This window comes from Bufo bufo, chromosome 2 (genome assembly GCF_905171765.1).
Source record: "Bufo bufo chromosome 2, aBufBuf1.1, whole genome shotgun sequence".
NCBI classification, from domain to species: Eukaryota; Metazoa; Chordata; class Amphibia; order Anura; family Bufonidae; genus Bufo; species Bufo bufo.
The window spans coordinates 145599354-145625861 of NC_053390.1; the positions used below are offsets into that span (position 1 = coordinate 145599354).

The window sequence follows — 26508 nt, forward strand, 5'->3', positions numbered from 1 at the left end:
GCTCTTGGGTTTTTACGCGCCAGGTGCGATATCTTGCACTTATCAACATGAAATTTTAGTTGCCAGATTTTTGTCCATTCCTCTAGTTTTCCTAAATCCTTTTCCATTTGGTTTATCCCTCCAGGAACATCAACCCTGTTACAAATCTTTGTGTCATCAGCAAAAAGACACACCTTACCATCGAGGCCTTCTGCAATTTCGCTGATAAAGATATTAAACAATATGGGTCCCAGAACAGATCCCTGAGGTACCCCACTGGTAACAAGACCTTGGTCTGAATATACTCCATTGACTACAACCCTCTGTTGTCTGTCCCTCAGCCACTGCCTAATCCATTCAACAATATGGGAGTCTACGTACAGCCTTAGTCTACATAATTAAAAAACAAATCTTTATTTCATGATGGAATAACCTTTGGATGGTAATATATTTTCCTCAAAAAGCTTTTTATATAAAAAAATCTGATTTAAATAAAAAAAAATCCAATTTTTTTTATTTTAAAAATCATAGATTTGTATCCACCCTGCTTGAAAGCCGCCAAATGCTTTAGCCGCAAGCCACCATTATGTTGTCCATCCATGACCAGGCAGGGAGTGGAGACACCATGTTGGGAGAGATCTGTGGTTGACGGAGGTAGCACAGTATGTGACCCTCTCGTACGTCTTTCCATGAGTAGAAAAGTGTAGTATATTTCTTTATAAACTATTTTATGCAGAAAAAGAAAGTCCTAGCAATTGTGTGGACATCTTTCTCCATTGTGATGTAGGTGAAGCATGTTCATGCAGTGACGGGTATCTATCCGTTATCATTGACATTTTTTCCCATTTAAAGGGCATCTGTCAGCAGATTTGTACCTATGACACTGGCTGACCTGTTACATGTGCACTTGGCAGCTGAAGGCATCTGTGTCAGTCCCATGTTCATATGTGCCCGCATTGCTGAGAATAACTATGTTTTAATATATGCAAATGAGCCTCTAGGAGCAATGGGGGCGTTGCCATTACACCTAAAGGCTCTGCTTTACCTGCAACTGCTGTGCCCTGTGTGTGTGTGTGGTGACGTGTACATTGGCTGGCCTTGTCAAAGTGCAGAGGGCACGGCAGTTGCCGAGAATGTGGAGCCTCTAGGTGTAATGGCCACGCCCACGTTGCTCCTAGAGGCTCATTTGCATATATTAAAACATCATTTTTCTCAGCAATGAGGGCGCATTTGAACATGGGAACAACACAGATGCCTTCAGCTGCCAAGTGCACATATAACAGGTCAGCCAGTGTCATAGGTTCAAATCTGCTGACTGATGCCCTTTAACCACCTCCGGACCGCCTAACGCAGGATCGCGTTCCGGAGGGGACAGCGCTGCGCAGAGTCACGCATATACGCGTCATCTCGCGAGACGCGAGATGACGCTCAAAGCCGGCCCGCGCATGCGCATCGCGGGCCGGCAAAAGTTAAAGAAGAAGTTCGTCACCAGCCTGCCAGCAACGATCATTGGCTGGCAGGCTGGCGATTTTTAAAAAATCCAATCACTGGCCATATAACAGATCATATTAGTAAATATGATCTGTTATATGGCTTGTCTGCTCCTCTGCTGGTCCTTTTCGTCGGTTGGATCCAGCAGAGAAGCAGACTGAACTGTGAGTAGCACCAAACACTTCACTGTAGCCCCTGATCACCCCCCTGCACCCCAATTAACCCTTTGATCGCCCCTGTCAATCACTTAGTGAAAGACAAAAAGTGATCAGTGTAAACTGTCACTTTTTTTTTTCACTAGTATTGGCTGTTAGGTTTTAGGGATAGTTTAGGCCCCTTGGTTAGGTAGTTAGCGTCAGTTAGCGCCCACCGCACCGCAGTCACTTTTATTCGCTGATTAGCGTATCGCTAATCAGCATTTGTACTTTTATAGTATCTGTAAGTGATCAAAACTGATCACGGTCAGATCTATAATTGTATTAGTGTCACCTTAGCTCGCCCTCCACCCAAAACGCAGTGTTTGCCCGATCAGGCCTGATCGGTCGCACACACGTGCGTTCACCCACGCCCGCCCCACCGCAGTGACAAAAAATTTTTTTTTTTTGATCAATGCACATTCACTTTACACGCACTGCGGCGATAAAAAAATCAGTTTTGATATTTTTTATCAACCGCAGCGGCCTCCGGTACTTCGCTAGCCTCCCCTTTGTAAGACAGGCTTGCTTTTTTTCTTGGGTAGTCTCAGGGAATACCCCTAAATTTAGTAGTCCAAAATGTCAAACAGGGGGTATTCTTCTGAAGAGGCCTACAGGATTCTGACCCAGTCGGATGAGCAGTGGGAACCCTCATCTGACGAATCTAGCGGGTCAGAATATGAACCTCTGGAAAGCAGTGGCTCTCTGACCCAAAGTTCGGACGAGGAGGTGGAGGTCCCTGGCAGCACCAAGCGTACCCGGCCCCATGTCGCTAGACCACAGGTTGCGCAGGATCCGCTTCAAGAGCAGCAGAGTGGGGCTGTCGCTGCCGGATCACGTGGTGAGGCATACACCAGCAGCGCAGCCCTTCCTGGACCTAGTACCAGCACTGCCGTACAACATGGTGAAGTAGCGAGCACCAGAAGGGCAGTTGAAGCTGGTACGGTGGCACGTGCAATAGTTACCCCGTCGCAGCCACCGCACAGACAGGCCCGTAGAGCCCCTAGAATCCCTGAGGTGCTGGCAAACCCTGATTGGCAGTCACCAACTTCAGCCGCACCAGTAGTTCCCCCTTTCACCGCCCAGTCTGAAGTTCGGGTTGAGACGGCTCAAATCGGTTCGGCCCTGCGATTTTTTTGAGCTGTTCTTGACTGCGGAGCTCTTGGACTTAGTCGTGGCAGAGACAAACCGGTATGCCACACAATTTATAACCGCAAACCCGGGAAGCTATTATGCCCAGCCTTTCCGGTGGAAACCAGTCCAAGTTTCCGAACTTAAAATTTTTCTGGGCCTTCTCCTCAACATGGGCCTGACAAAAAAGCATGAATTGCGGTCATATTGGTCCACGCACCCGATTCATCACATGCCCATGTTCTCTGCTGCTATGTCCAGGACACGATTTGAGACCATCCTGCGTTTTCTGCATTTTAGCGACAACACCACCTCCCGTCCCAGAGGCCACCCTGCTTTTGACCGGCTCCACAAAATTCGGCCCCTCATAGACCATTTCAACCAGAAATTTGCAGATTTGTATACCCCTGAGCAAAACATCTGCGTAGACGAGTCCCTAATACATTTTACCGGGCGCCTTGGCTTCAAACAATACATCCCAAGCAAGCGTGCCCGGTATGGGGTCAAATTGTATAAGCTCTGTGAAAGGGCCACAGGCTATACCCACAAATTTCGGATCTATGAGGGAAAAGATCAGACCCTGGAGCCGGTCGGTTGCCCTGACTACCTGGGGAGCAGTGGGAAGACAGTCTGGGACTTGGTGTCACCCTTATTCGGCAAGGGGTACCATCTTTATGTGGACAATTTCTACACAAGTGTGGCCCTCTTTAGGCATTTGTTTCTAGAACGGATTTGCGCCTGTGGCACCGCGCGAACTAGTCGCGTGGGCTTCCCCCAACGGCTTGTAACCACCCGTCTTGCAAGTGGGGAGAGGGCTGCCTTGTGTAACGAAGAACTGCTCGCGGTGAAATGGAGAGACAAGCGTGACGTTTACATGCTCTCCTCCATTCACGCAGACACGACAATCCAAATTGAGCGAGCAACCCGTGTCATTGAAAAGCCCCTCTGTGTCCACGACTATAATGCGCTCATGGGAGGGGTGGACTTCAATGACCAGATGTTGTCTCCGTATTTAGTTTCCCGCAGAACCAGACGCTGGTATAAGAAGGTGTCTGTATATTTAATTCAATTGGCGCTGTATAATAGTTTTGTTCTCTACAGTAAGGCTGGGAGAACACGATCTTTCCTCAAATTCCAGGAAGAGATCATCGAGAACCTCCTTTACCCAGGAGGTTCCGTGGCCCCATCCACCAGTGTAGTTAGCCGTCTACACGAGCGACATTTCCCCAGTGTCGTTCCTGGTACCTCAACCCAACCGTCACCCCGAAAAAGATGTCGTGTCTGTAGCAGGAGTGGAATAAGGCGTGACACCCGCTATTTCTGTCCTGACTGTGCTGACCACCCTGCCCTATGCTATGGAGAGTGTTTCCGGAAGTACCACACACAGGTACACCTAGCATAGGGATTGCATCTCACAGGACAGGCACACAGGGCTATTAGGGCCCTTTTACTCACAGCTGCTGCAAACCTCTCCTTTCACCTGGGATAAAGTGCATAACGTACTTTGCCACATCTTTGGGCGATTTGCGCTTTGCACATTGTCCCATGGGGAAGGAGAGGTTTGTTCTATAAAGGTAAAAAAAACTAAACAAAAAAAAAATTACCGGTAAGTAAAAAAGTAAAAAAAAAAGTTAATATGTTCTGTTCTAAAGTTAATAAAGTTATGGCTTTGCGGCCTGGTTTTTTCTTTTTTGTTTTGTTTTTTTTACCTTCCAGGTGGACCAACCGATCGAATAGCTGCAGCCCTGATGTGCATTCGGACAGAAGCATTGCGCTGCTGTCAGATTACACGCAAGTCGGTGTATGCGGCGCTGCAAGACGAGATTTCTCCTCTGCAGTAAAAGATACGTTTGCCGAGGCATATGAGCTGAGGAGGTGGCGGTGTTCATATACTTTGGCAAACACTTTGTATATATATATATATATAAAAAAAAAAAATCCCGGCAATGATTTATTCATCCACATCGATTGATGTGAATGGAGAAATCGGGTTTGCCAGGGCATACGAGCTAAGTGGGTATGGATGTTGGGCGGAGCTCCTATGTCCTGGCAGACGCCTTTCCCCTCCTTTTTCTTTTTTTGGCAGAGATTTTTTCATCCACATTGATCGATGCGAATGAAAAAATCTGTGCCGTTCATTTTTTTCTTTCAGCCCAGAGGCTGAACGGAAAAAAAAAATCTCATTACCCGTATGCTCAATATAAGGAGAATAGCAGAAACTCCTAATGCTGGGCATACATGTAATGATTGCGGAGACCCTCAAATGCCAGGGCAGTACAAACACCCCACAAATGACCCCAATTTGGAAAGAAGACACCTCAAGGTATTTGCTGAGGGTCTTATAGAGTCCATGAAAGATTGAAATTTTTGTCCCAAGTTAGCGGAAAGGGAGACTTTGTGAGAAAAAAATAAATAAATCAATTTCCGCTAACTTGTGCCAAATTATTTTTTTTTCTATGAACTCGCCATGCCCCTCATTGAATACCTTGGGGTGTCTTCTTTTCAAAATGGGGTCACATGTGGGGTATTTATACTGCCCTGGCATTTTAGGGGCCCCAAAGCGTGAGAAGAAGTCTGGTATCCAAATGTCTAAAAATGCCCTCCTAAAAGGAATTTGGGCACCTTTGCCCACCTAGGCTGCAAAAAAGTGTCACACATGTGGTATCTCCGTATTCAGGAGAAGTTGAGGAATGTGTTTTGGGGTGTCATTTTACATATACCCATGCTGGGTGAGAGAAATATCTTGGTAAAATGCCAACTTTGTATAAAAAAATGGGAAAAGTTGTCTTTTGCCAAGATATTTCTCTCACCCAGCATGAGTATATGTAAAATGACACCCCAAAACACATTCCCCAACGTCTCCTGAATACGGAGATACCACATGTGTGACACTTTTTTGCAGCCTAGGTGGGCAAAGGGGCCCACATTCCAAAGAGCACCTTTCGGATTTCACAGGTCATTTACCTACTTACCACACATTAGGGCCCCTGGAAAATGCCAGGGCAGTATAACTACCCCACAAGTGACCCCATTTTGGAAAGAAGACACCCCAAGGTATTCCGTGAGGGGCATGGCGAGTTCCTAGAATTTTTTATTTTTTGTCACAAGTTAGTGGAAAATGATGATTTTTTTTTTTTTTTTTTTTTTTCATACAAAGTCTCATATTCCACTAACTTGTGACAAAAAATAAAAACTTCCATGAACTCACTATGCCCATCAGCGAATACCTTGGGGTCTCTTCTTTCCAAAATGGGGTTACTTGTGGGGTAGTTATACTGCCCTGGCATTCTAGGGGCCCAAATGTGTGGTAAGGAGTTTGAAATCAAATTCTGTAAAAAATGACGAGTGAAATCCGAAAGGTGCTCTTTGGAATATGGGCCCCTTTGCCCACCTAGGCTGCAAAAAAGTGTCACACATCTGGTATCTCCGTATTCTGGAGAAGTTGGGGAATGTGTTTTGGGGTGTCATTTTACATATACCCATGCTGGGTGAGAGAAATATCTTGGCAAAAGACAACTTTTCCCATTTTTTTATACAAAGTTGGCATTTGACCAAGATATTTCTCTCACCCAGCATGGGTATATGTAAAAAGACACCCCAAAACACATTCCCCAACTTCTACTGAATACGGAGATACCAGATGTGTGACACTTTTTTGTAGCCTAGGTGGGCAAAGGGGCCCATATTCCAAAGAGCACCTTTCGGATTTCACTCGTCATTTTTTACAGAATTTGATTTCAAACTCCTTACCACACATTTGGGCCCCTAGAATGCCAGGGCAGTATAACTACCCCACAAGTGACCCCATTTTGGAAAGAAGAGACCCCAAGGTATTTCGTGATGGGCATAGTGAGTTCATAGAAGTTTTTATTTTTTGTCACAAGTTAGTGGAATATGAGACTTTGTAAGAAAAAAAAAAATAAAAAAAAAAATCATCATTTTCCGCTAACTTGTGACAAAAAATAAAAAGTTCTATGAACTCACTATGCCCATCAGCGAATACCTTAGGGTGTCTAATTTCAGAAATGGGGTCATTTGTGGGGTGTTTGTACTGTCTGGCCATTGTAGAACCTCAGGAAACATGACAGGTGCTCAGAAAGTCAGAGCTGCTTCAAAAAGCGGAAATTCACATTTTTGTACCATAGTTTGTAAACGCTATAACTTTTACCCAAACCATTTTTTTTTTTACCCAAACATTTTTTTTTTATCAAAGACATGTAGAACAATAAATTTAGAGCAAAATTTTATATATGGATCTCGTTTTTTTTGCAAAATTTTACAACTGAAAGTGAAAAATGTCATTTTTTTGCAAAAAAAATCGTTAAATTTCGATTAATAACAAAAAAAGTAAAAATGTCAGCAGCAATGAAATACCACCAAATGAAAGCTCTATTAGTGAGAAGAAAAGGAGGTAAAATTCATTTGGGTGGTAAGTTGCATGACCGAGCAATAAACGGTGAAAGTAGTGTAGGTCAGAAGTGTAAAAAGTGGCCTGGTCTTTCAGGGTGTTTAAGCACTGGGGGCTGAGGTGGTTAAAGTAATTGTGAAACTTTCTTTTCTACTTTGTTTCAATTCCTCAACATTTTCAAGATCTAAGTGTTTATCCACCATTCAACTCCGTTTTACAGTTTTTATATACTGTATAAAACTAGTTGCTTTATAATAGTCGCTTTATATTAGTTATCTTGTACTGATCTTCTCTGTACCATAGTGCAGAGCTGCATTCAGAGCTAAAATCGTCCAGCATTCTGGTTCGCATATACTGTATGTTCCAAAGCAAAGTATTTTTTTCACTGTTTTCAACGACAACCAGCAGAATTGTAATTACAGCTCTGGAAGATGGTACAGGCCGCAAGCCAGGATGAGTGCAGCAATCTTTCTGTAATATGCTATGATGGTTGGTGTTAGTACAGTTGCTGGGTACTGCAGTTCTAAGATGGGAAATACAGTTGGCAAATGTCAATGACAATTATGAAGATTGTGAAATTATTTATTTAAAAGGAGGCTTGTCACGTAGTATGTTGGAATAGAATATGAATATACATGACTGCCTATTGACAGTAATTGCACTTTGAATGGACTGAGTTATCAAGCTGGTCTTGTAGACTCGCTTTATGGCTTCTGGAATGAAAATGGGGGGGGGGGGGTCCTCTCTATAAAAGACTCCCATTCCTTATTAGACCTCAGATCAGATCCCCAAATTAGACCCGCATTTATTATTACACCTCAGATCAGACATAAATAAATGAACTTGTCTCTCCTGCTCAGGAGGGCAGCAGATCTAGCGGCTCTTCCTGCGCTCACTGCTCCCTTTTCTTCTCTGGGCGTCTCTTTGCACTGTCAACTGTGAGGCGCTCTGAGTCAGTATAGCAGTCATTACAGTGCAGCATGGAGCCCGGAGAAGACCATGGAGTAGTGAGTACAGCCAGCACCATGAGCGCTGTATTCACCACTCCCTGGTCTTACTGTGTATTAGTGAGCGCTCACTAGTATTCGCTGCATAAGACGCACTGCCATTTCCCCAGTGTCTTATGGAGCGCATAATACCATAGGTCTTACAAACATTGTTAAAACGACCCTCCAGTTCAAGAAAAAAAAAAAAAAACATTAATTGGGGGATGAACAGAACACTTAATTGGTGCCTTTCTATTTTTCTTCTCAGCTGCAAATCTGCCAATTCCTGGGCTCCTCATCCAAGATGGTCGCACTGCTTCTCAGACTATCTGATGCACACTCTACCTTTGGTAGCCCAAGACACTTCCTGCTGCTCTTGGGTTGGCCAGCGCTGCTCATGTGAACAGTCCTTGCCAATCCAAGAGCAGAGCTGAACAAGTAGCAAGTGGGCTACCGATGCACAGTGTGTCTGAGCAGCAGAGCGGCCATCTTGGATTGCAGAAGAAGAGCCAAAGAATTGGCAGATCTGCAGCTAAACAGCTAAAAAGATGAAAAGGAGGTCACCAGGTCCTGTTCATTTCCCAGTTAGTGATTTTTTTTTTCTGTTTTTTTTTTTTTCTAGAACTTGAGGGTGGCATTAAGCATTGCCAGTAATGAGCATTAATATTTTGGTTTGTGATTTGTATTATACAGATCTAGTGGCTATTCCAGACATTCAAGCAGGAGCCATGGAGAACTGGGGTCTGCTTACCTTCCGGGAGACCACACTTCTGTACAAAGAGAATTCCTCATCACTTATGGATAAGCAGTTAATTACTAAAGTCATAGCTCATGAATTGGCCCATCAGGTAAAAAATTTTAAAATATATGTTTGTTTGTTTTTGTTTGTTTTTTGTGCTGCATGGGGGTTTTACTAATTTGTGAATTGCAAACTTCTCGACTGGCTGATTGGTTAAGGGGACCCTGTCACTACTTTCTTCCGCCAGCACAATGAGTTGGGGAAAGGGCTATTGAGTATTGACAGATAAGTATTTATACAAAGCAAAGACTGAAACGATTACTTGATTTAAATCGAGTAATTCGACACAAAAAAGCCTCTATGCAAATTTTTTGTATCGAAGATTCGTTTGTGTCATGTGACCATGGAGCGGGAGTGAAGCGCTTGCTATTACTCCCGCTCCGTGGTCCCCTGCTGCGCTTGGAATACTCACCTTTCCAGCAGCGGGCCTCCGGACACTTCACAGCACGTCTATGGTCTTGCGCTGAACTGACCTCCTGACGTACGCACGCAGTCATCTGACACGCTGTGTGACGTCTGGCGCAGAGCAGCGCGGAGCGATGGAGTGTCGTCAGCGCCCCCTGCTAGAAAGGTAAGTTGGTGAAACTGAGGGGGTGGGGGCACGACTAAGGCCGGGCACTCGGAGTGCACAGCGTAATAGCAACCAATGACGCTGTGCAATCCGGGTGTCAGGAGGAGCAGGGCAGCAGACTATGGCACAGTGGGGGGAGAGCTGATGGCACAATGGGGGGAGAGCTGATGGCACAGTGGGGGGAGAGCTGATGGCACAGTGGGGGGAGAGCTGATGGCACAGGGGGGGGAGAGCTGATGGCACAGTGGGGGGAGAGCTGATGGCACAGGGGGGGGAGAGCTGATGGCACAGTGGGGGGAGAGCTGATGGCACAGTGGGGGGAGAGCTGATGGCACAGTGGGGGGAGAGCTGATGGCACAGTGGGGGGAGAGCTGATGGCACAGTGGGGGGAGAGCTGATGGCACAGGGGGGGGGGGGAGAGCTGATGGCACAAGGGCGGGAGAGATGATTCCACTGGGGGAGTGGAGCTGATGGCACTGGGGTGGGGGAGAGCTGATGGCACTGGGGTGGGGGAGAGCTGATGGCACTGGGGTGGGGGAGAGCTGATGGCACTGGGGTGGGGGAGAGCTGATGGCACAGTGAGGGGAGAGCTGATGGCACAGGGGGGGGAGAGATGATTCCACTGGGGGAGTGGAGCTGATGGCACTGGGGTGGGGGAGAGCTGATGGCACTGGGGTGGGGGAGAGCTGATGGCACAGTGGGGGGAGAGCTGATGGCACAGGGGGGGGAGAGCTGATGGCACAGTGGGGGGAGAGCTGATGGCACAGGGGGGGGGAGAGCTGATGGCACAAGGGCGGGAGAGATGATTCCACTGGGGGAGTGGAGCTGATGGCACTGGGGTGGGGGAGAGCTGATGGCACTGGGGTGGGGGAGAGCTGATGGCACTGGGGTGGGGGAGAGCTGATGGCACTGGGGTGGGGGAGAGCTGATGGCACTGGGGTGGGGGAGAGCTGATGGCACAGTGAGGGGAGAGCTGATGGCACAGGGGGGGAGAGCTGATGGCACAAGGGCGGGAGAGATGATTCCACTGGGGGAGTGGAGCTGATGGCACTGGGGTGGGGGAGAGCTGATGGCACAGTGGGGGGAGAGCTGATGGCACAGTGGGGGGAGAGCTGATGGCACAGTGGGGGGAGAGCTGATGGCACAGTGGGGGGAGAGCTGATGGCACAGTGGGGGGAGAGCTGATGGCACAGTGGGGGGAGAGCTGATGGCACAGTGGGGGGAGAGCTGATGGCACAGTGGGGGGAGAGCTGATGGCACAGGGGGGGGAGAGCTGATGGCACAGGGGGGGGGGGGAGAGCTGATGGCACAAGGGCGGGAGAGATGATTCCACTGGGGGAGTGGAGCTGATGGCACTGGGGTGGGGGAGAGCTGATGGCACTGGGGTGGGGGAGAGCTGATGGCACAGTGAGGGGAGAGCTGATGGCACAGGGGGGGGAGAGATGATTCCACTGGGGGAGTGGAGCTGATGGCACTGGGGTGGGGGAGAGCTGATGGCACTGGGGTGGGGGAGAGCTGATGGCACTGGGGTGGGGGAGAGCTGATGGCACTGGGGTGGGGGAGAGCTGATGGCACAGTGGGGGGAGAGCTGATGGCACAGTGGGGGGGAGAGCTGATGGCACAGTGGGGGGAGAGCTGATGGCACAGGGGGGGGGAGAGCTGATGGCACAAGGGCGGGAGAGATGATTCCACTGGGGGAGTGGAGCTGATGGCACTGGGGTGGGGGAGAGCTGATGGCACTGGGGTGGGGGAGAGCTGATGGCACTGGGGTGGGGGAGAGCTGATGGCACTGGGGTGGGGGAGAGCTGATGGCACTGGGGTGGGGGAGAGCTGATGGCACTGGGGTGGGGGAGAGCTGATGGCACTGGGGTGGGGGAGAGCTGATGGCACTGGGGTGGGGGAGAGCTGATGGCACAGTGAGGGGAGAGCTGATGGCACAGGGGGGGGAGAGCTGATGGCACAAGGGCGGGAGAGATGATTCCACTGGGGGAGTGGAGCTGATGGCACTGGGGTGGGGGAGAGCTGATGGCACTGGGGGGGGGAGAGCTGATGGCACTGGGGTGGGGGAGAGCTGATGGCACTGGGGGGAACTGATGCACTTGGCTGTTCCCACAGTGGGGAACGAAGGGTGTTGTGGACTAATGGCAGGGGGTCTTATGAGTTTTTATAAAGGAAAACAGTCTATTAATTCATTTTTACTTATTAGATTACTCGATTAATCGTAAAAAATAATCGATAAAATACTCGATTACTAAAATAATAGTTTACTGCAGCCCTATACAAAGCACTGTGTGTTTCTGAAGATATCATACTTAAAACCTGGCGCACGGCCAACTAGAAGTGCTGTGCTGGAGGAGATGTGTCAGTGTGTACCTCTTCTTTTGCCCTTACACATTTTATCATGTAATATTTAAGCGCTCATACGGGGCTGAAATGAGTAATTCTTCTGGAGAAGCCAGTAAAAAAAAGTGTTAAACTATGGCCTCTATTCTAGTTATTGTTGGAGGGCTCAGTGGTCAGAACCCTACCAGCCTATATATTACCCATTTTTGGGGCAAAACATTTTTTAAGAGGTTCTATGAGGCAAAAAAAAAAAATCCATGTTGTGGGTCAAGAGTCTGGTCAATTGATTACCCCTCTGTCGGGCCGGCAATTCCTCCGTTCCCTCTGGCTGTGGACTCTACCTCTCAGTTCCCGAACGGATGCGTTCCCAGTACTCCTGTTCAGATGCATGTGCTGTAAATACAGCTGAACAGGAACACCCTTTAAGAACCTTGTCTTCCATTCTCCATGATGTGTCAATGCCCTTCTTTAATCTAGGTTCTTGTCTTGCAGTGGTTTGGAAACCTTGTGACCATGGAGTGGTGGAATGACCTGTGGCTGAATGAAGGCTTTGCAACGTACATGGAGTACTTTGCTTTGCAGTCAAAATTTCAAGACCTGAATGCTGTGAGTATAATTATTGCTTTCAGATCTCAGGACAGAATGTGAGCACACTCTTGTATAAGCAGTAAGAATGAGCGGGCAGATGGGTAGGTTGAGAACATAGATACCAAGGTAAGTTTAGATACATTCGGTAGGTGGGCAGTTAGATGTTTAGATACATTGGGTAGGTGGGCAGGTAGATGTTTAAATGCATTGGGTAGGTGGGCAGTTAGATGTTTCCATACATTGGGTAGATGGGCAGTTAGACATTTAGATACATTGGGTAGGTGGGTAGTTAGATGTTTTGGATATGTGGGTAGGTTGGCAGTTAGATGTTTCCATACATTAAGTAGGTAGGCAGTTAGATGTTTAGATACATTGGGTAGGTGGACAGGTAGACATTTAGATATTTTGTATATGTGGGTAGTTAGACATTTAGATACATTGGGTAGGTGGGTAGTTAGATGTTTTGGATATGTGGGTAGGTGGGCAGTTAGATGTTTAGATACATTGGGTAGGTGGACAGGTAGACATTTAGATATTTTGGATATGTGGGTAGTTAGACATTTAGATACATTGGGTAGATGGGCAGTTGGCAGAGGTATAACAAAAAGGTTTTGGACACATGAGCAGGCTGGCAGCTGAGATGTTAAGGTTAGAGCGACAGACAGGAAGGATTAGCTGACTGGCAGTCCTAGAGATCTCTCGTTGGGTTATGTAGTTGGCACTCTAAAGGGAATGTTATACAGGGCATGCATCATGCAGATGGACATATATCTATCTATACAGTAGGGCCGGTAGCTGGCAGGGAGCATGTGAGACATATTGGGAAAGGTATGGAGATCAGGTGGACACATGCATGGTGTGTGGAGGTAATAGTCACTGGCTATTGTATACACCCCTGCGTGCTACACATACAGTAACTGTGATTTTGTAGAGAAAGCAACTGCATTGCACAGTAGCAGGTCTACAAAGAAGACTGGGCTTAAATACCTGAGCAGGAATGTCAAAACAGATATCAAGCCCTAGGCAGTGTTAGGTTGCAATCTTAACTGGTAAGATGACCGTGGCTCCATTTTCATAGTGGTGAAATGATTTTGGATGATTTTATTCCTTAAGGTTGTTACCCCACTGTCACAATCTATATTACCTGTTCACAGGATAGGGGACAAATGTCAGATCACTGAGGAGAGGAGTTCCCTGTCTGAATGGACCATTAGTCTGCACGTTGGTCCACCACTCTATTCACTTCTATGGGACTAACGGAGCACTGCCGACGTCAGTCTTGTAGAAGTGAATAGACCAACATGCACACTAATTGCCCATTCAGACAGGGATCTTGGGGGCTCCCATTTTAGGGATTGTTGGGGTCCCTGAGGTGATAAAAAATCTACAAAAAAATCCATGTATGAAATATCAGCAGATTATTTTAGCTGAACTTCTCCTTCTTAGTGTTATCCCAGACCACAGGATGGCAGTAAAGGCATGTTTTGACAGCTGTTTCTTCAATCTCCTAGTATATACGTGTGTGTACAGTATATAGAGTCTCATACATGTGCCTTATACAGAGGATGTAAGAAACTGCATCAAAAACCGTGAACATAGAAACCCAGCCTTCTTTCAAAAAATTTCCTGCACACAGCACCGGATGGGAAAAAATTTGTTTACTTGCTGAATTTGAAAAACCCAGTTTTTAGAGGTTGAATGAAATTAGTTTTCCCAATTTTTATTTTTTATTTTTCCCCCAGTTGTCTTTTAGGAATGTTTAGTGTGGGGGGGTCACACGTGGCAGATACCTCGGATTAGCTATTTCTTATTTTCAGGTGGCTAATCTGCAGTATTGACCGTTACCAGCAAAGTAGATGACATGTTAAGAAGTCTCATCCTTGTGATGTGAAATCTGTGGCATGTCAATTTAAGTGCTCTTTACCCTTTGCAATGGTGAGCCATTTCCATGGAAAAAACACATCATTTATATGGCTTTTGTTGTAAGTTTTTGTACCAGATCCTGTGTAAAAATCCACAGCTGACTTTTCCACTTGGCAAGTTCAGAAAAATTGAGGCAAAAAAACGGGACTTTGACCAAGATGTGGGAATAGGCCCTTACTGTACAATTGAGGAGTTTGTTAGACTGTTCTAGGAAGTTTTTTTATGATGTAGAACCTCCTTAGCCATCAGTAGAAGAGAACCTACAATGTTGGGTACTAGCTGCACATTTGTTTTAGAATAATAAAAATGCTCCCATGTAACAGCCAGAATGTACGTGCCTGTATACAGCATGTGACTGCTTCAGCCAATCACTACCCCGCAATGGTATATGGCACAAGACAGCTGAGGCCAGTGATTGGCTGCTGTGGTCATATGCGTAAGGCTACCTGCACATGACCGTATCTGATTTTGCGGTCAGCAGAAAAACTGCTACCGGCCGTGTGCGTTTCGCATTTTGTGGATTGGTACGTCTTATCCTCTGTCACAGGCTTAGGACCCCCACCAATCAAATACTGATGACCTATTCAGTGGATAGGTCATTAGTTAAAGGGTCTTGGAAAACCCCTTTAATGGCCCATGCACATGGCTGTATTGTGACTGAGGATGAGCTGTATTGTGCCAACATTTCTGAAATTTTCTCTTTGGGAAAGGATTTGCTGATCTCCTTGGACCGGATCCGATCCCATTCTTGGCCCGACGTATACAGCTCCATACTGTAGACGTGTGCACAGACACATTTATATAGGCAATGTACTTTCCACAAACTGTAAAAAATGCAGAATACAGGTCATCCGATGTAATGTTACTCCTCATGTACACACCCGATGACTTGCCTATCTGAAAAGTCAGTTCCTCTTGATTTCTGCACATATCCCCCATACACGCTGATCTGGGCCTTCGTATTCGCACTGTGTTGGATGTGAGCAGACTTTTCCTGGTGCAGTGGAGATTCTACTTTCTATTAAGTGTAAATTACTGGATTCGCTGCTTCCATAGAAGACTGTATGATCAATAATTCAGAATGGGGGATAGGATTTATTGGTTGTCTCTTGTATTTCTTCCGCCCGGTGTCTTTAGAGGGAAGGCATGAGATAAAAGCTCTTTGCTGTCATCTTCTGGCACTTTTGAACAGTCGGTAGGATCTCTACGTATTGCCTGTAGATCAAATGTGTCTTCTCCCAGTCTTGCACCGTGGTGGAAGTTTTCTGAAGGAATTAACTATAAGCATTGATGCAAGTAAGGACACTGGTGGAGGGGTATTCAGGTGCAGAAATGAGCCACAGTCCCAATGTACCATGAGATACGGGATCTTTAGCTGCATAGTATGTGCTAAGGGTACATGGTTGTATCTCATACGGTATACAGTCCAGAGCCCGAGGGGGCTGTTGAAGCGAAGGGCATTATTTGGGTGACAGGGCCACATTGCACTTCCAGCATGTGAAAAGTTTATAGACACTTGTCAGAATTCAGCCGTCAAAAAAAACCACACAGAACATGAACGGTATTGTGCGACTTCATCCGCACTGGATCTGGCAGACGTCCACTTCAGATGCAGCACCACTTTCCGAGACCTATCATGTAAAGAGCAATGCACTTGTGTGTGATCTTTGCATAATTGACCATCCCCTGGAAGAAAACAGTGAAGGTTCTCATTCAGTGACAACAAGCAGAGATTTTTAACACCGTGAGGGATTGATGCACAGTGTACAACATTTTTAAGATTGAAAAGTAATCTTCTTGGAAAGGAGGGGGGGGGGGGTCTTATCAAAGAAGATGGCCACTAGCATTGATATATGGTGGAACTGAAAATCTGGTCTGGATAATGGGTGATCTTCTTAAAAAGGTGGTCTTCTGCAGAGGTTTCACTGTGTATTATTGCATTGACTTTTTGCTATACTCTGTTTACTAGATAATATAAGATGCCTTTATTGTCACTGTACAATACAATGTAATACAATGTACAATACAATGAAATGTTGTTTGGAGCAATCCTAGATGCCATGGACAGAGGAACAAGAACTGACATTTAAATAAAGTATTACAATAGAAAAGAAGAAACACATTGCACTAGAAAGCATTACTGTTCACAGTGTATGTATATATATATATATATATATATATATATATATATATATAGCAAGAGTAAAGTAGGAAGTGCTTATGAGTATATGAATAGTAGTATTGATGTGATTAGGGTGGCACTATGCATACAGTGTTTCCTGGCACTCCCAAAGCAGTTAGGGCCCTGTACAGTGTGATCTTGGCATGTCAGGAGATCGTTTTTTTAAACTCGCTTTATTGAAAAATGGCAAGCAAGAAATACAATAAATCACTCAAAGATAAATACAATGAATTACGCATCACAGTGCGTAAGAATAAGACAGAAATAAAGAGTTTTTCTTCATCAAATCGTTAAATAGTTAAGACATATCAATATTACAACACGTCAATGAACATTTATTTTAACATAATACCTCGTGTTATATTCTTTCCAGTGAACACTAATCTGAATTACTGGAGCTGTGTGGTGGACAAAGCAATATGGCTAGGTTATAGAGTGTAGATGGACTGTTGTGGCAGTTAGAGGAGAATCACACCAAGGTCCCCATATCTTTTGGTATTTCTGGGGACATCCTCTACGGGAGTAGATGATCTTCTCAAAGGGAATGATATTGTTAACCAGGACTTTCCATTGACTAACTGTAGGGGGCCTGTCCGCCATCCATCTCGGAGCAATAGCTTTCCTAGCTAGGAAAAGGGCTTCCCTGATAAAGGTGAGAGTATAGCGTGATCTTGAATCTTCATCAATAATTCCCAGAAGACAGACCTTGGGGCAAACTTCTAAGATATCTGGGATCAGGGAAGAAACGACATCCACTACCCCCCTCCAGAAAGATTGAATATAACTACAGTCCCACATCAGGTGCCAAAAATCCGCGTTCAGCTGTGCGCATCTGTGCCATCCAGTGTGTGGGGTGAGGTAACACCTATGTAATATAAAGAGTTGTATCAGTCTGTTGGTAAGGTATGGAGATACAGCTATTGGGGCTTCAAGGGCCTCACTCCATTCCTCATCTGTCAATGTGGGTATATTCCCTTTCCATTTACATTCCGCACCCAATGGAGATGCTGAGATTTTGAGGTTGAGCAGAGGTGTGTATATGGGAGATATCAGTCTCCTCGGTCCTTGTGTTCTAAAGAACCCAATGAGTGGGTACGAAGACACTTGTCTCTTAAGTGCCCGGACCTGAGCCTGGAGGGCATGTCTAAGCTGCAGATACCTAAAGAAATGTGGCCTCAAAACTCCCACTTTGGTCTGTAGCTGAGAGAAGGAGAACAGAATGCCATTCTCATATAAATCTTTCAAGTAGCCGTATCCTTTCCATATCCTCTCCCCTTCACAGTGTACCAGATGTGGAAATAATGGATTATTCCACAGCTGGATATCATCTGGTAGATCATTGTATTGCTGCATTTTTGCAGCTCCCCACACCTGATGTGCCAGTTTAGGAATCGGTAGGAGCGAGCCTGATACAGATGTCAGGCCTTCTAAGACCGGCCAGAGAGTGGAGAGATGCAAATGCTCCTGCAAATAATATTCTGAGTTAGGAAGCACATCCCGGGTCACCCATGGCACCAGATATCACAACTGACCAGCAAGAAAATACAAGAATAGGTCCGGTAAGGCCGCCCCACCCTCATCCCAGCTCCTCTGTAGGGATTTAATGGCTAATTTTCATCTGTTCTTACCCCATATGAAAGTTGTCATGAGAGAGTGTAGTTTATCAAAGAATTTACGTGGGATGGGTCAGGAGATAATTTTTACCGAGTTTCTTAAAGGGTAACTGTCATATATATATTTTTATTTGCTAGTTTATTAGAGCTAGACATGTATACCTGAGTTAGTCTGTCAATAATTGTCAAAAGATCTGTAATTACCTTATAATAACAGCTTTCATTAATGTCCTCTGTCCCTTTCCACTGCTCCCTTCAAAGACCGTTGCTAGGGCTTGTCTGTCTTCCTTTTAGTATAAACAGAAGACAAAGGGGAGGTCCCTTCACACTGCATGTCTGCATTAGGCTTAAGAGTAAGGAGGCATGTCTCTCAGTAATCCAATCTGATTGGCTGGCAGGAAGCTGCTGGCTACAGCAAGTGTGTATGTGAAGTGACGGAAAGCAGTTTTGGCCTCAGAATGTTTAAACAGCTGTAACTAAGGGAGAAACTCAAGGAAAACCGTGGTATGTGTGCCTTATGCATAATGCTGCTGCAGCAGCAGAAACATATGCTAAAAAAATTTTTTTTGATGAAAACATGACAGTTACCCTTTAAAATGTAGAAAACATATCGGTCATATATGCATTCAGTGTGTAACTCTGGGGGATAAAAGTTGAGAGAAGAAACAATCCAGTAGCATCTATTCGTAAGTCATGGTCCCTTGATCTCTGTGTGTTTCTACCGAATTTCTTCCATAGTCCATGTGGATAATTAGAACCACTCATACTGTACTTTTCAATGATGACCACTGTTTGGTAGGTTCACACTTGAGTTAAACTGATCCAGCAGGCTGTTCCTACAGAGAACAGCCTGCCAAAGTTCACCAGATTCAGCCTAGCCAGATACTGCCGTCTACCACCGGACCCCTTTGACTATAAAGAGATCCTGCTGCTTTCTGGCATAGGTGCTTGTTTTGTTTTTGCCACAAAGCAGCCAGATGCCATTATAGTCAGTGTTTCGGCTGGGAATGGCAGTATCCGGCTAACGCAAGTGTGAACCTAACTTTAGGCCTTTTTTCCAGCATTTATTTTTTTTTTTAAACCTGAAATGCAATAATTTTTTTTTACATCGTTTTATCCAAGCATTTTGGTAGCATCCTTTATTTCCTTACATTTTGTAACATGGTTTTTGGGGGAGTAGCTGAAGTGTAGAGGGTGCCATGCATGCGGCTGTCTTCATTGGCATTTATGGAAGTAGTGAAACACTCAGATGTTTCAGCAGCCCGCATAAACATTAGAGAGAGAGACACTTTCTGGGGAGTAGGAGACCCCACGTCCCAAAAGATTTGATTCTTCAGGGTGGAACTGCCACCTATATCATATACTTTTGATATGCCATTAATGTCTCAGATGGTAATACACCTTTTAAAGGGGTTGTCTGTTTTTTACTTTTGATGACCAATCCTCAGGATAGGTCATCAATATCAGATTGGCGGAGGTCTGACTCCTGACGCCGCTGCCAAGTCAGCTGTTTGAAGAAAAGGCAGAGCTCGTACAAGCGCTGCCTCCTCTGCTCTGTTTACCTGCTTGCTGCAGCAATTGCAGTGGTGAGCAGTGTAATTAAAAGTATCGCGTCCTCATTCACTTAAATGGGACAGATCCATCCTATTCACTTGAACAGACGAGAGCTGTCCTACAGAAGTGAATGGGGACGCCATAGTTGTAATTACACTGCTCACCACTGATATTGCTGCAGCAAGCAGGTAAACAGAGCAGAGAAGGCAGCGCTTGTACGGGCAGCTGATTGGTGCGGGTGCCAGGTGTCAGCCCCCCACCTATCTGATATTGATGACCTATTCTGAGAATAGGTCATCAATTGTAAAAAGAGGACAACCCTTAACCCAAATTTATTGCGGCCCTATGGAATGGTTCAAGTCTGAAACTGCAGCCTTCGGACAAGAGAAGTTGGTGCATCTCTAATTTGAATCCACTGTGGACAATTTAGCTTTGGAACACATTGTCCTTCTGTGTTATTCTTGATTATTGTTTTTTATTAAAGGGGTTTTGCATTTTTTTTTAAACTGATGATCTATCCTCTGTGTGGTTTGGTCTGTTTTACGCCAGGTTTGATGCGTTAATTGGTTCTCATTTGCCTCTAGGATGATAACTTCCTGATAGATCGCTGCAGGGCCTTGGAAAAGGATTCATTACAGACGACTCATGCTATATCTACAGATGTGCAGTCTCCAGAACAAATCGAGGAGATATTTGATGACCTTTCTTACATAAAGGTATGCAATATTCTGCTCTCTACCCTTCAGCCTCTGTTCACACAGTGTTCGTTGTATACTCAGGGGAAAATCTCGCAATGTATACGCCAGATATATACAGTATGCCTTAGCGCACAGTAGACCGGATATATCCCAAAATAGTGTCCTTTTGCCATACTTCTGACTGGTATGTGTTGGCAAACCTGTTTTATCTGTACTGGAAAATATAGCTGCTGACACTTTCCAATACAAGTAGGGCCTTGTTCACACGTCCGTTATTTCCATCAGTTATTGTGAGGCCAAAACCAGATGCGGATCAAAAACACAGAACAGTTGCAGATCTTTTCATTCTACCTTATCTCTGTGTAGCCTCCACTCCTGGTTTTGGCTCACAATAACTGATTGATAGAAAATCAGTGAATGGCACTTTATACATCAAATGCAGTGTGAACACAATGTCTCCAGCAGGTGGCAGTAGCGTATAGTCCATGGTTTTGTATAAGGCTTTGTATAGACTGCATCAGAGTCCTACTTCTAGTGTATGCGCCAGGAAAATCTCTCAGTATATGGATATATGTTAAATGTATGTATAGATTCTATTCACCCAACAGAGTGTCTTTTTGGCATTCTTTGGGATGGTATTTGTCAGTGTACCTTTTCTTCAACCAGCAGACTGCACTTCCCTATGTAAAGGGCTATACCCTGTAGCCCTCCATTAAAGGTATATGTCGGGAGCCTGTACCTGTTACAGAAGGCTTGAATGCTGTGTGCACAGGGCCTAAAGAAAATAACAAAACTAGAAATATGTCTAATGGGGGTCCAGTGTATAATGCCGGCTCCCCTCCTCTGGGGGCCCGGGCATTCTCCAGTGTCACTTAGATCGACAACACTTAAACAGAAACCCGGCACTCTGACGTAAACTGATTCCTTTTTATGATAAATCCTTAAAAAAAGCAGCAGTAGATATTAATAAATGGCATGTAGCCTCTGTGTTTTAGAACACGTTGGTCCTTCCTGATGGCATGGACCTCATGGATGTCTTCTGATGAGTGAACGGCACTACTGTTCTTTGCATGTTCTTCTGCACCTATTGGACCCAATTAGCATATACTAGGGTCTATTTGAGGTCCATCAAGGTTGCTATCATCTTGATTGCAAGAATTGTGCTGCACAATGTGCTTTTCTTGCTGGTGGTGTGATGGAACTGCTGGTGGAAGCACTGAAAGAAACCCTGATCATCGCCTAATATACTTCATAACATTAAAGGGATGTTCCCATATCAAACATTTATTGTGTATGGGAACTATGTGTGGTCCCTCCTCTGAGTCTGGACCCCCTCCCATACAAATGAATGGGAGTTACAGAAGTAGCATAGCACAGCCTGCTCAGCTCCATCCATCTCTGGCTTCTGCATCAATGTCGGACGGGGTCAGGGGTGGCCCATACACAGATCGGAATATCCCTTTAATAATACCTTTGTTGAATCCGTCCTGGCTGAGATTGAATAAGTATTTCAGAGTCTGATAAAATGAATCTCGAGCACTTTGAGAATGTTGAAACAGAATTCAAGATAAATAGATGCATTTCTGTAATATAGATCAAAGGGCATCTGTCAGCAGATTTGTACCTGGCGGACCTGTTATGAACGGTTGGTCCCATGTCATATGTGCCCGCATTGCAGTACAGATAACTTCAACCCGTTCAAGCTCCAGGGCTGTACTGCGCGTGTGCCACTGCCAATTCTTAAAGTGACGGATCAATCGCGAGAACACGGGTCCAGGCGAGACTACATAGCCAGCCTGGCCCTGTCACTCACAGCTGCTATCCACAATACAGGGCAGAGCTTTTGGTGCAATGAGTTGCAAGGGTGGCATCCTCGTTGCACCAAAGAGTTCATTTGCATATCAGAATAGATGTGCTTTCTCTGCGGCTGAGCTACAGATCTGGATGGGGGCAGAATCATTAGAATTAGCAAAACAGAAGTGTTCTTCGCTTAATACTGAGGTATTTACTGACAGATTCCCTTTAAGGCCTCATGCACACAAACGTATTTTCTTTCCGTGTCCGTTCTGTTTTTTTTTTTGCAGACTATATACGGAACCATTAATTTCAATGGGTCCGCAAAAAAAACGGAAGTTACTCTGTGTGCTTTCCATTTCCGTATGTCTGTATTTCAATTCCCGCAAAATAATAGAACACGTCCTATTATTGTACGCATTACGGACAAGGATAGTACTGTTCTATTAGGGGTCAGCTTTTCTGTTCCGCAAAATCTGTAATGCACACGGACGTCATCTGTATTTTTTGCGGACCGCAAATTACATAGGGTCGTGTGCATGAGGCCTAAGAGGGCTTCTCACCCAGTCCTACAGTTAGTCAGTTGGAGGCCGGCCTGTGGTGAGTGTATTCAGTGCTTGAGATCTTCTGGAGTCTTAGTGGCTTTGTGTGCATGCCTGGCAGTTAAACTGGAGCGCCGATGGCTTGTATTGGTATATTGGACATTCGAATATATCACAATTTTGCCACCGAAGAAGGAGCAAGTAGTTTCCCGAAACGTGTTTGGCAGCATATAGGACTATATTTTAATTGCAGTTCTAACTATATGGCTTCTATATCTGTATTGCAAGCAAGCCAACCGCAAGCATACCAAACACAAGCCATCAGGGCACCGGTTTAAATCGGGCATGCACTGAAACTCCAGTGAACTACATGCAGATCTCAAATACTGAATATGCTCTACACAGGCCGGCCTGTGGCCTGGTCTGGAGAAGACCAGGGAGTGTGACTGCAGAAGAGGTAAGTTCATTTATTTATTTTAGATGTGATGGAGGTCTGATCTGATGAGGGGATCTGGTATGGGGGGTCTGATCTGAGGATCTGTATAGGGGCCTCATCTGAGGATCTGATATGGAGGGCTCATCTCATATGGGAGTCTGATCTGAGGGTCTGTATGGGGGCCTGATCTGAGGATCTGATATGGAGGGCTTATCTCATATGGGAGTCTGATCTGAGGATCTGATATGGAGGGCTTATCTCATATGGGAGTCTGATCTGAGGGTCTGATATGAGATCTCATAAAAAATATATTTTTTCTTATTATTTTCCTCTTCTAATACCTAGGTGCATCTTATAGGGCAAAAATGCAGTATATAAATGAGCAAAGTGCGATCAACTTTTATTGGTATTTTATTGTGGGTTTTTATGTATTTTTGTTAGTGATATTTTATTCTGATACTCTATGAATATTTACTATTAGCTAGCTTATCATTTTATATTGTGTGATATCTATGTTATTCATACGTTTGGTAACTTAATACATTTTGGTATATACTTCATATACTTTTTGGTTTTGCTACTTGCAGAGCCAGTCCTAATTATTGACTTTAAATTTCTGTAACGTGCCCTTTAAATCTTGCATTCATGTAGTGTTTTCTCTTTTTTTGTATAGGGTGCTTCCATTCTGCAGATGCTGAATGCTTATCTCTCTGAGAAAGTCTTTCACGAGTGCATTGTTAAGTATTTGCAAGATCATCAATATGGAACAACGAAGAGCGATGGGTTATGGGACAGCATGAACCTGGTAGGTGTCCTGCTGCGTTTTTATAGTCTTTCTAATTCTTCACAGATGAAACGTCTCCAGCCGCTAACCTCCGCAATTACGTCGGCCATAGAAATGTTCTGCCTGCCGTGCATACATTCAGGGAAAATGTCCTAGGGTTTTCTGTAGTCTGGGCAGAGGAAAGCAAAAGTAATTGTAGAGCAGGAAAGTAAGCAGGGCACAGTGGGCAAACGCAATAATGGCCGCGGGGTTGTGAGAACTTCCTATTAATAGACAAAATAGATGTTTGTGGAAGGTTGAAGAATGTCTCTGGTCGGAATTGTAGACCATAGCGTAGGAAAGCCAAGGGTAAGTAGTTGTGTAATGTGGGTGATGTCATATATTCTTACTCCTTACTTTTCACCTATGCTGGACGTTATTATTTTAAGATATTAAAATAACAGAGAAGAGATAAATGCTTTTGGTATAACGTTTCATATAATCCCCAAAAATTGGACTGTAATGAAATGTCTGCCTCTTTCCAGTATGCATAAGTATCTACATGTGCGGTATTTACAAGGCTTATACCTTTCATTAGCACATAGTCCAAGTGAAACACGATTATTCCTATCATCATGTCAGTGTTCCCCTTCCATTAAATGAGAAAGAAATAAAAATAATGGCACGGTCATTTATCCTGTGCCGTGACTTGGGGAGAGCCCGACCATCTAGTGTATATTTAATTAACGTGGACATCTATTTTATTTCTCTCTGGTTATTCATGGCCAGCCCAAAAAGTCAGGAAATAAGTTGATTAAAAAAAATGGGTTCACAGAGAGTTTACCGAATTATTTCTAACAATAAATTTATGATGCGTTTGACAAAAAGAGTCATTCCTTGCAGCCTTTACTAGTATTTCTGAAGATGAAGACTCATGGCAAAGAATGACCTAGGTTGCATCGCTCCTTTTGTCAAATGCAATAAAGAAGGGCCAATCTAATTAGGAGTGATGTTGTGTCAGCCAATAATTTAACTGAGATATCAGATTTGCTATATACGTTGTCATCTTGTGACAGTAGAGCAACATTTCACTCTTCAGGTCACAAAATCGAATCCAGATGTGAAGAACATCATGAAGACCTGGACTCGACAAGCTGGTTATCCTCTGGTGACTGTTGAAAGGAAGGGAAAGGAGGTGTTTGTGAGTCAGGAGCGATTCCTTCGAACTGTAAATTCCAGCAATGCCACTGGAAATTCTAGGTGGGTGTTTATGCTTTTTTAAATTTTTTATGTAATGTATTTTTTTTCTTCTGTTGAATAGACTATTGAAAACACTTGACAGTTGTCTTTAAAAAACATGAGATGGACAAGGGTTCAGATCTGACTGGTGTATTAATTGCCAAAGTGTAGGGATGTTCTTCACATGGTAGGCTCTTCAGTCTGTATGTACACAGTGTGACACCTATTCATTTATCTAGGCATGGGTTTGGTTGAGGACCGCAAAGTTTCTTTAATTATTTATTTAACGTGTAGAGACAGTGAATTTATTAGGGTCATTTATTAAAACGCCAGTCTTAATAAAGCCCCTCCACTGGCGGTGGATCGCCGAAGTTATGTAGAGGCGCAGTCCTCTACATAACTTTGGCGCATCCAGCGTCGCTTCTCAATGTGATTCAGCTTCCTAGCTGGCTTACATTTTTACCATTTTCTTTGCCTAAGGCCTCATGCACTCGGCCGTTGATCTGCTATTCCGTGCATTGGGGACCGAAACATCTGTGCAAATTCCGAGACCCATTCAACTTCAATGAGTCCGTGGTCCGTCTGCACCGCAAAGAAAGTACTGCATGCACTGCTTTTTTGCAGGGAAGAGCAGGGGTGCACCTAGCCTTTCTGCTGCCTGAGGCAAAAACCTGAAACAGCACCCCCCTCCCCAATGCCAAACCCTTCCCTTCAGCCCATGGCCCTTCGGCTGCCCCCCTCCACCTGGTGCTGCCTGAGACGATCGCCTCACCTGGCCTCATTGGTGGTGCAGCCCTGAGGCAGAGGCTTGTGCCTCCGTTCTGCACCGGACCTTCCGTATTGAGGACCCATTCAAGATAATGGTCCCCATCCATGATGCAGGGTGCATACAGCCGGGGCCCGCATATTGCAGACCCGCTGATAGCGGGCTACAATACAGGCACGGACGGGAAATGGCCGTGTGTATGAGGCCTAACTAGGCGTAGAAAATGATGAATGACACGGGCCTGCTGGCCCATCCCCATCCACACTACGCTGAAGTTTTTTAGAGCTGACTTGAGCGGGGAAAAGTCGAAGATTGCGGCGCAACTAACCATTGCAACACAATCTGTGCCTGAAATATGGCTAATATAGGCGTATTTCAGGTTAATAAATGACCCCCAAAGTGTTTATGTAATGAACTTTATTACCATTTATGAGAAGACTATATGTAAAGTGTTCCATCAGGAACTCTTTGATTGTTGCTATCTGTAGAATGCAGAGGCAGACTCCTC

General features: G+C 45.0%; 1 protein-coding gene across 3 annotated transcripts in view; it reads left to right on the plus strand.

The window, feature by feature from the left end:
* Positions 1 to 26508, plus strand: part of LOC120992535 (leucyl and cystinyl aminopeptidase) — a 107228-nt gene that overhangs the window by 59164 nt on the left and 21556 nt on the right. For all 3 annotated transcript variants that reach the window (XM_040421570.1, XM_040421571.1, XM_040421572.1), the window contains 5 exons: positions 8883 to 9037; positions 12395 to 12508; positions 20347 to 20478; positions 23906 to 24037; positions 25095 to 25255. In XM_040421570.1, the coding sequence (XP_040277504.1) occupies positions 8883 to 9037; positions 12395 to 12508; positions 20347 to 20478; positions 23906 to 24037; positions 25095 to 25255 (694 nt within the window). The remainder of the gene's footprint in view (positions 1 to 8882; positions 9038 to 12394; positions 12509 to 20346; positions 20479 to 23905; positions 24038 to 25094; positions 25256 to 26508) is intronic.